Source organism: Engystomops pustulosus, chromosome 6 (assembly GCF_040894005.1).
Source record: "Engystomops pustulosus chromosome 6, aEngPut4.maternal, whole genome shotgun sequence".
Taxonomy (NCBI): Eukaryota; Metazoa; Chordata; class Amphibia; order Anura; family Leptodactylidae; genus Engystomops; species Engystomops pustulosus.
Window position 1 is genome coordinate 54,199,511 of NC_092416.1, and position 10,424 is coordinate 54,209,934.

The 10,424-nt window shown below is 42.7% G+C and overlaps 1 protein-coding gene and 1 long non-coding RNA gene across 2 annotated transcripts; both read right to left on the bottom strand.

The window, feature by feature from the left end:
• Positions 1-1,552: 1,552 nt before the first annotated feature.
• On the bottom strand, positions 1,553-2,485 carry LOC140065694 (olfactory receptor 5G29-like). Its single transcript, XM_072113272.1, has one exon. It carries the CDS (start codon positions 2,483-2,485, stop codon positions 1,553-1,555), a length of 933 nt encoding a protein of 310 aa, XP_071969373.1.
• Positions 2,486-2,669: 184 nt separating this feature from the next.
• LOC140065695 (uncharacterized) lies at positions 2,670-8,537 on the bottom strand. The gene is made up of 3 exons (XR_011848024.1): positions 8,402-8,537; positions 6,088-6,207; positions 2,670-2,753 (listed from the first exon to the last, which is right to left on the bottom strand). It is a non-coding gene; the product is annotated as an uncharacterized lncRNA (long non-coding RNA).
• Positions 8,538-10,424: the final 1,887 nt, after the last annotated feature.

Below are 10,424 nucleotides of genomic sequence, written 5' to 3' on the forward strand. Positions count from 1 at the left end.
GGGTTGATGTTACCAGTGGAGTGCCACAGGGGTCAGTATTGGGGCCACTTCTTTTTAATATTTTTATTAATGACCTTGTAGTGGGTTTACACAGTCAAGTTTCAATATTTGCAGATGATACTAAGCTGTGTAAAGTAATAAATATTGAGGTCGATAGTTTAGCATTACAGAGGGATTTGTGGAAGCTTGAGGGATGGGCAGAGAAATGGTTGATGAGGTTTAATGTAGATAAATGTAAAGTTATGCACTTGGGCCATGGAAACAAAAAGTATAATTATGTTCTAAACGGTCAATTACTTAGTAAAACTGAAGCTGAAAAGGACTTGGGCGTATTGGTGGATGGTAAACTTAATTTTAGTGACCAGAGCCAGGCGGCTGCTGCTAAAGCAAATAAAATAATGGGATGTATCAAGAGAGGAATAGATTCTCATGATAAAGACATAGTTCTTCCCTTATACAAATCCCTGGTCAGACCATACATGGAATATTGTGTACAGTTTTGGGCACCAGTATATAAAAAGGATATAGTAGAGCTGGAACGGGTGCAGAGGAGAGCAACCAGGATTATTAGTGGAATGGGGGGACTAGAATACAATGACAGATTACAAAATTTGGGATTATTCAGTTTAGAAAAAAGACGACTGAGGGGAGACCTCATTACAATGTACAAATACCTGAACGGACAGTACAAGGATCTCTCCAAAGATCTTTTTATACCTAGGCCTGTGACCAGGACAAGGGGGCATCCTCTACGCCTAGAGGAGAGGCGATTCTACCATCACCATAGACAAAGGTTCTTTACTGTAAGAGCAGTGAGACTATGGAACTCTCTGCCGCAGGAGGTTGTTATGGCCGACTCTATGTACATGTTCAAGAGAGGCCTGGATGACTTTCTGGAGAGAAAAAATATCACGGGTTATGGGGATAAAACATTTATTTAATTCTTGAAGGTTGGACTTGATGGACTCCTTCCAGCCTTATATACTATGATACTATACTATGATACTACTGGGGGCAGGCTGTATACTACTGGGGGCAAGCTGTATACTACTGGGGGCAGGCTGTATACTGCAAGGGGACAAGCTGTATACTACTGGGGGCAGGCTGTATACTACTGGGTGCAGGCTGTATACTGCAAGGGGACAAGCTGTATACTACTGGGGGCAGGCTGTATACTACTGGGGGGCAGGCTGTATACTACTGGGGGCAAGCTGTATACTATTGGGGGCAAGCTGTATACTACAAGGGGCAAGCTGTATACTACTGGGGGCAAGCTGTATACTACTGGGGGCTGGCTGTATACTACATGGGGGCTGGTTGGCTGTATACTACATGGGGGCTGGCTGTATACTACACCCTCGGCTTATACTCGAGTCAATAGGTTTTCCCAGTTTTCGGTGGTAAAATTAGGGGTCTCGGCTTATACTCGGGTCGGCTTATACTCGAGTATATACGGTAGATACATATAAAATATTTTTTGTTAATCAATTCTATTTTGTTACAGCTAAGAGCATGGGGCAACCCCGGGGGCTACAGCTAGTACAAATATAACTCAGAATTCTATTAGCCGTAGAAATATATTTTTGATATTTGATTTGACATCTCTGTTTCGCAGACTGTATATGAAAGGGTTTAGAAGTGGAGCAATAACTGTATACAGTAAAGAGACTACACCATTTTCTCCAATTTTGTAGCTCGACTTGGGTCTAAAGTACATAAATATTACTGATCCATAAAATATAGTAACAACCATTAAGTGAGAAGAGCAGGTTGCAAAGGTTTTCTCTCTGCCGGATGCAGATCGAAGTTGTAGAATTTTTGAAATGATCTCCACATAGGAAATTATTGTTATAATGAAGGAACCAATTACAACAGAACCACCAATGACAAATACTACAAGAATATTGACCCAAATGTCCTGACATGAGAGCCTGAGGACTGGTGGAACATCACAGAAGAAATGGTCTATTTCATTAGATCCACAGAACGGTAATGAAAAGGTGAAAGCCGTGTGTATCAGAGCATTAGCTGCACTTATGACATATGATCCCACTACATGCCTGATACATGTTATGTCACTCATAATCACAGTATACAGCAGAGGGTGACATATGGCGTTATACCGGTCATAAGCCATGGCTGCCAGCATGTAGCATTCTGTTCCACCAAACAGCAAGACACAATACATTTGTATAGCACAACCAGAGAAGGAGATGACTTTTCCTTCTGTCAGTAAATCCGACAACATCTTAGGGACAGTGCATGACACATACAGGATTTCCATGATAGAAAAATGAGCAAGAAAAAAATACATTGGAGTGTGGAGGCTTGGACTGAGCTTATATGTAATAATTATAGTTAGGTTCCCGCACAATGTAATTATATATGTACATAGAAAGATGGGAAATAAGAAAACCTGATGGTTGGTTATTCCTGAAAACCCTAATAGAATAAATCCTGTTATCATTGTGTGACTGATATTCATCTTGTTTTATTATCTCTAAAAATGTTCAGAGACAGTCAAATTACAGAAAGTGCATTCATGTATGCTAGAAAAAAAAACAAAACAAAACATGACACAATGTGCTGGCATTATTTTTTTTTTGTATTAGAAGGCAACTGGGAAACTAGGACCACCGTTCCCAAGGTTTTGGCTTTAGGTCAAGATCCCCAGGAAAAGCACAGTATCTTCATCCACAGAAAACACACATGTTCTACCTATCTCTTTGCCACAGGCTTCTTAGTCCAGCAACCTACAAGGAAGGAGAACAACACAGAAGACATCAGCAGCGCTGTACAGGTAGAACAATGGGCTGCGAGAGACAGCACCATCTCTGCCTACAGAGTGACAGTGTAATTACCTCTCTCACTATATTCTCCTACAAAATCTAAAAGACCTTCATCATGTAGTCAGGAGGCTACATTCTTTGTCATCATTATAAATTTATAAAAATAATTATTTTACAATAATCATTAGTAGTAGTTCAGATGGGAGTTTTTGCTCCCTCTATGAAGGAATATGTGGCACAGACCAGTGTACTGTTGCAGTAATATCCGGTCATGGTCTAGTTGTGTTTCTATGTTTTACCTGATCTGATCCTTTCAGACCCCAATGACACCAAGTAAATTTCACTTTTTGTCTTGCTCTGGGTCACTCTATTTCATGTCTGAAATCAGCCCTAGACAAACTTCTATCACATTATCCAAGCATTGGCAAGCAGGGTCTTCCCTCGCTGGTATGAGGAAATAAACAAGGAATATTCAACAAAAAAATGGGCATCTGTGTATTTTTTGCTTTCACATTTTGTTGGCTCTAATGTTCCTGTGAAGAAGCAGCAGTTATGAGGCCCGCAGTGTCAGGGGGCCCGATGTCCGACATGACACAGACACTGACAGCACATACTCATTGTACAGCGCTTCAGTCTGAGCCTTCAGTTTTTTGCTCAGAAAAAAGAAATGCTGATGAAGGGGAGACTATGGCAGCAGGACAGAAGCAGGAAGATTCCTACACCTCATCCAACTCAGGCTATATTCTTCTCTATATGACCTTCTGACCACCTGGGATGAGAAGAGCCTCAGTGCAATTAAGAAAACTGCCAGGGACAGTATGTAAGCAGGGGCGGACTGGGAATTTAAAGTGGCCCTGGAAAAAACTGTAAAAGTGGCCCCATTCTGTGGGCGGGGTCAAAACAAGTAGGCGTGGCCTTGTGATGTGGGTGGAGTTACTAAACTCCATGCAAACTGTTAATAGATGGTCTAAATCAACATGTACAACGCAGAGAAAGAGACTCATACTGCCTCCTTGTAAAGGAATAACACTTCTATTTTAAGAGCACACAACTTAATACTGCCATATATGTACACTAAAAACATACTACAATACCTTCTTCAATAAACACCTGCCTCAAAATACCTGCCCCTAAGTAAATATATTGTAATACTGCCCCCGTATGTACAAGGATATAACTACAATAATACTGCCCCCATATGTACAAGAATATAACTACAATAATACTGCCCCCTATGTACAGGAATATAACTACTATAATACTGCCCCCTATGTACAGGAATATAACTACTATAATACTGCCCCCTATGTACAAGAATATAACTACTATAATACTGCCCCCTATTTACAGGAATATAACTACAATAATACTGCCCCCTATGTACAAGAATATAACTACTATAATACTGCTCCCTACGTACAGGAATATAACTACTATAATACTGCCCCCTATGTACAAGAATATAACTACTATAATACTGCCCCTATGTACAGGACTATAACTACTATAATACTGCCCCCTATGTACAGGAATATAACTACTATAATACTGCCCCCTATGTACAGGAATATAACTACTATAATACTGCCCCCTATGTACAGGAATATAACTACTATAATACTGCCCCCTATGTACAAGTATATAACTACTATAATACTGCCCCCTATGTACAGGAATATAACTACTATAATACTGCCCCCTATGTACAAGAATATAACTACTATAATACTGCCCCCTATGTACAGGAATATAACTACTATAATACTGCCCCCTATGTACAAGTATATAACTACTATAATACTGCCCCTATGTACAAGAATATAACTACTATAATACTGCCCCCTATGTACAAGAATATAACTACTATAATACTGCTCCCTATGTACAGGAATATAACTACTATAATACTGCCCCCTATGTACAGGAATATAACTACTATAATACTGCCCCCTATGTAAAGGAATATAACTACTATAATACTGCCCCCTATGTACAGGAATATAACTACTATAATACTGCCCCCTATGTACAAGTATATAACTACTATAATACTGCCCCTATGTACAAGAATATAACTACTATAATACTGCCCCTATGTACAGGAATATAACTACTATAATACTGCCCCCTATGTACAAGAATATAACTACTATAATACTGCCCCCTATGTACAAGAATATAACTACTATAATACTGCCCCCTATGTACAAGAATATAACTACTATAATACTGCCCCCTATGTACAAGAATATAACTACTATAATACTGCCCCCTATGTACAAGAATATAACTACTATAATACTGCCCCCTATGTACAAGAATATAACTACTATAATACTGCCCCCTCTGTACAGGAATATAACTACTATAATACTGTCCCCTATGTACAGGAATATAACTACTATAATACTGCCCCCTATGTGTAGAAGTTGTTTTAGAGTAATGGTGGGGTAATAAGACGATAGCAGTCCTGTTTTTACAACATGAAGCTACCCAAAGGAATGCTGCAACCTGTAGCCCCATATTTTACCTTAGGGCAGCTGCAGTTCTTTCTCCTAATATAGGACTGCTGCCACTCCATTTATAACATGCACAAAGCCCTGATAGAATACTTTAAATAAAACGATTGATACTTTAAATCTGATTCCTTTACCAAGAGGGAGTGGGAGAAGTCCTGTGTAAATTAAAGGACACCTTTCTCACTAAAGCAATATAGCTGCACATACTAATGTAAGAATCTCCCTAGATTACAGTGGTCCAGCGTACAAATAAGGGGGCCATCCAAGGCCCTCCCTTTTCAGAATTTCTCCTGGACCACCACTCCCACACCAGATGCCGGCAGGGAATGTCAGGCTTGATGCTGCCTCCTGAGACAGCTTTAGACTGCCCCTTATAAGTACAATACAATAAATGGACTGCTGTAAGCTAGGTCCATCGATCGGACCGCAATGATACTCAGTGAGGCAAAGCTTTTCAATATTTTCCAAAAAAGCTAGAAATTTAGTGCAATAACTGGGGGAGGGCTAGGGAGATTCTTACATTAGTATGTGCAGCTATTCTGCTATAGTGAGACAAGTGTCCTTTAAGAGAGGGAGCACGCTGCATCAGAGCAATGTAAAATATGGAGATATGGAGTGCAGCAGTCTTGTGTAATTTATGCACAGGGCTGATGCACTTCATTACCCCATATTTTCTGAAGAAATACTGCAGCATGCTCCCCAATATTTCCTTCTGCTTTTCTCTCCATGTAAAGCAGAAACTGTTATCCTTTACACAGCACTGTCGAATTGTAACTCACAGGTGACGATCTACTCCAACGGCTATAGAACTGCAACGTGACACCTCCTTCTCACTTGTTGATGCATTAGTCCCCCTCAGATGTTGTCGGCTCTTTGCATCACATCTCCACAAAGCGATCCTAAAAATACCACAGTCACTTTCACTATAGTGTCACTAGAATAACAGTTATCTCCTAAATAATCATACCACTTGTACCACATCTGAGCACACCCTGAATAAATATTTAATTATGTGTAATATACGGAGCCCCCTTTAATTTACAATAATACATTTACCAGGTAAGTACAAGACCCTAATTTATTCACCCATATTGTACTTATCCATTTCTCTGTAGTTTGCAGGAGCTCCAAACTTCCTGTCCAAGGGTTAACATACATTATTGACTGCATGGCCCTACTAGTCCATCCACTGGAAGACAGGAGGCTGCTGATAGTGGTTCACCTGTTACTTTTGCGCTTGACTTAGTAAACTTACTCATTAGTAGTCATTAAGTCAGGAGGGCTGCTTGTACTATACATAATGAGGGGATGTAACCAGTAAAATATTATGTACACCACCCATTTGTTAATTATATAAGCTATAAATTGTCCAGAGCCCCCTCTGCATTAAAGGAAATCTACAGTCAGGAATTTACAGTGTAACATACAGGATCGGTTCTTTAGGTTTGTACTTAAGTTGAATTAGTTTGTAAGTTGGAACTGCTATATTTTATTATTGTAGCTCCAGGGAAAAAAAATTGTTCCAGTGACAATTGGATTTTCAAAATTTTATGCTGTCATGGGAACAAGGATTATCAATAAAGCTTCATTACAGACACCTTACAGCTGATCATTGCAGTCTGGGACTATAGTAATATACAGAGAGCTTCACCAGAGGTCACAGGGGGCAGAGGGGTCTGTCTGTAACTAGGGGTTGTCTGTAAGCTGGGTGTGCTTTTTATCATACTCTAAATCCTAACTCCTGATTGTCACGGGTGGTCCCACGACCCATATCACGGGTCGCGGGCTCACCCTTGCTCCTCTGCCCCCGCCAGCTCACAGCTCACCTGTTCTGGCTCCTGTCTCGCACCTGTCAGCTGTGCGCACGCGCGCCAGCTTCTTTAAATTTAAAGTGCCAGCGCGCCATTTATTGGCGCTGTTCATTTCTATATAAACTTCTACCTGCAAGCCCTGCCGGATCTTTGTGCCTCACAGCCTTTGAAAAAGCTCCCCAGCGATATTCCGTGTTCCTGAGTTACCAGAGTCCCTCCGTGTTCCTGAGTTACCAGAGTCCCTCCGTGTTCCTGAGTTACCAGAGTCCCTCCGTGGTCCTGAGTTACCAGAGTCCCACCGTGGTCCTGAGTTACCAGAGTCCCTCCGTGGTCCTGAGTTACCAGAGTCCCTCCGTGGTCCTGAGTTACCAGAGTCCCTCCGTGGTCCTGAGTTACCAGAGTCCCTCCGCGTTCCTGTGTTACCAGAGTCCCCCCGCGTTGTTGTGTTACGAGAGTCTCCCCGTGTTGCTGTGTCCCATGTGCCTGTGTTCCCGTTCCCATCCGCCTGGACCTCCAGTTGCTGACCCCGGATTTGGACTTCACCTTGGATCTTTGCCACCTGCCCTGACCCTGGACCTGACCACGATATACTCAAAATATACTCATAATCTGTGCAGTGCCAGTGCCCATCCGTCCCAATCCTCCCCCCTCACAATATACTCATAATCCCTACACTGCCAGTGCCCATCCGTCCCAATCCTCCCCCCTCACAATATACTCATAATCCCTACACTGCCAGTGCCCATCCGTCCCAATCCCCTTCCCCCCCACAATATACTCATAATCCCTGCACTGCCAGTGCCCATCCGTCCCAATCCCCTTCCCCCCCACAATATACTCATAATCCCTGCACGGCCAGTGCCCATCCGTCCCAATCCCCCCCCCCCAATATACTCATAATCCCTGCACGGCCAGTGCCCATCCGTCCCTATCCCCTTCCCCCCCACAATATACGCATAATCCCTTCACGGCCAGTGCCCATCCGTCCCAATCCCCTTCCCCCCCACAATATACTCATAATCCCTGCACGGCCAGTGCCCATCCGTCTTAATCCCCATCCATTCTCTAACCCCCCCCCCCCCCCATTATACTCATCTGACTGTGGCTGTCCAGCTCTGACCCCCCCCCCTTTCAAAGAAGTAAGTAATCGCCTCACAATTCGTTTTATAAATAGTGGTGGCACTGTGGCAGTAATTATCCATATTGGCCACCCCCCCTGCGGCTGCTCCGAGTACAAGTGGCTCAGCGCTTGTGGAAAATATAAATAAAAAAGTTAACTTACCTAGCTGGCACTGGCACAAGGTTCCGACTCCCACTCCGCTTCTTCCGGCCGCTCCCAAGCACTCCGCGCGCAGCACAGCACAGCCGTAAATTGACGATTGTGCGTGCCAGCGCGGGACGGCTTCACGCTCCGCACGCTGCTGAGAAGCCTGCGCAATGATGTCATTGCACGGGCTGCGCTGTAGCAGCAGCGTGTGAAGCGGCCGGTCTTAGCTAAGTCACAGGCAGACTGTGACAGCTGTGTACACCTGTTGCCCGGCAACGGCCGCGTTGCGGCAGCTCCTGTCAGCCGCCGGCCCGACGCGTAGAAGCAGCGCTGCGCTGCCTGCTAGTGCCTCCGTCCTCCTCATCATGTGTAAGTCGGCCTGACCGGCCTCAGACCGGCGGCACCGGCCCCAGATCGGCCCCGGACCTGTCGGCCCACCAGGAAAGTTCCCGGTGGGTTCAATAGCCAGTCCGCCCCTGTATGTAAGTATGCAGGTGTTTACATATGTGTATGTGAGAGTATATATGTGTGTGAATTTGTATATGAGTTATGCATGTGCTATATGAATGTATAAATGTGTGTTTCAGTGTATATATAAGTGTATACAGCTGCATGAGTGTAAAATATATATATATGTGTGTGTGTGTGTATAAATTTGTTTACATGAGGGAATAAATGGATGTGTATAAATGTGCATATAAATAAAAAGATATAAATAACTAAAAACATATGCAGGCAGTCCTGGGTTTAAAACAGGTTCCATAGGTTTGTTCTTAAGTTGAATTGCTATTGTCGGAACTGGTATATTTTATAATTGTAACTCCAAATTTTTTTGGTCCCTGTAACAAGTAGATTTTAAAAATGTTGAGATTTCATAAGAACCGTAATTAACAATAAAGCTTCATTGACACCTTTCATAACTGTTATAGCTGTTTATAGTAGTCTAGGGCAAAAGTACATTAATTACCAGCATCCATAGTTTCCTTTGTAACTAGGGGTTGTCTGTAAGTCGGGTGTTCTTAAGAGGCCTGTATCTATCATGTTGCTCTAAAAACATTAAATACGTTTGGAGTCTTGTTAATAGGGATTTTACAGCTATAGATTATTAGCAGCCATTCAGTAGTTTGGGTAATCACTATGAGATAGGGGGTGTAAGAGGAGAGCAGCACAAGAGGGAGACCAACCCTGCAGTGTCCCTGAACCACCACTGTACTATTGAGTTTCCATCTCTGTCCTGTGTGTAGTAAAGCTCCTGGTGCTCCCTCTCTTAGCTGATCAGCAGTGGTGCCAGTTGTTGCATCCCCATCAATCTCATATAAATAATCTATCCTACAGAAATTTACTTTAGAGTTTTGCAGCATCATGTCATTTATAAGGAGGTAAAAAAAACTAGCAACTAAATTAACAAATTAAGAGCATTAGTTTATGTCATACTTAAAGAAACCTACCACTTGGGATAGGGCTTATAAGCTGGACATGCTGTGCACCAGCTCAGGGTGAGCTGGTGCCGGGGCTTATCTCCGTTATGTTTTTAAATAGTTTTAAAGTGTTTTAACAGTTTATTAATGTTTATATCCTTACTGGCTTTCCCGCACCGGGGTCCGCGCTCGGCGCAACAGGCGCGCGACCGTGCATGCATCTGAATAGGAAGTGGTAGCGTGCATGGTGCGCCGAGTGTGGACCCCGGTGCAGGAAAGCCAGTAAGGATATAAACATTAATAAACTGTTAAAACACTTTAAAACTATTTAAAAACATAACGGAGATAAGCGCCGGCACCAGCTCACCCTGAGCTGGTCCACGGCATGTCCAGCTTATAAGCCCTATCCCAAGTGGTAGGTTTCCTTTAAGGGAGGTGGCTCCCATTCAGAATTGTGTTATGGGGCCCAGACACTCCTATTTATTCTACTGCATGTAGTGCTGTGCTTTCTGTAATCTGGCTTTAGGAACTCATGTTCCATTAACTACATTGATAACCAATACTATGTATAAGGGATAAAATGTCAGTGAGTTCCATTAATTGTAAAAATATACTTACCC

What these genes read in the sequence shown, in the direction of transcription:
- LOC140065694 (XM_072113272.1), bottom strand. Translation starts at nt 2,485, where the DNA reads ATGAATATCAGTCACACAATGATAACAGGATTTATTCTATTAGGGTTT.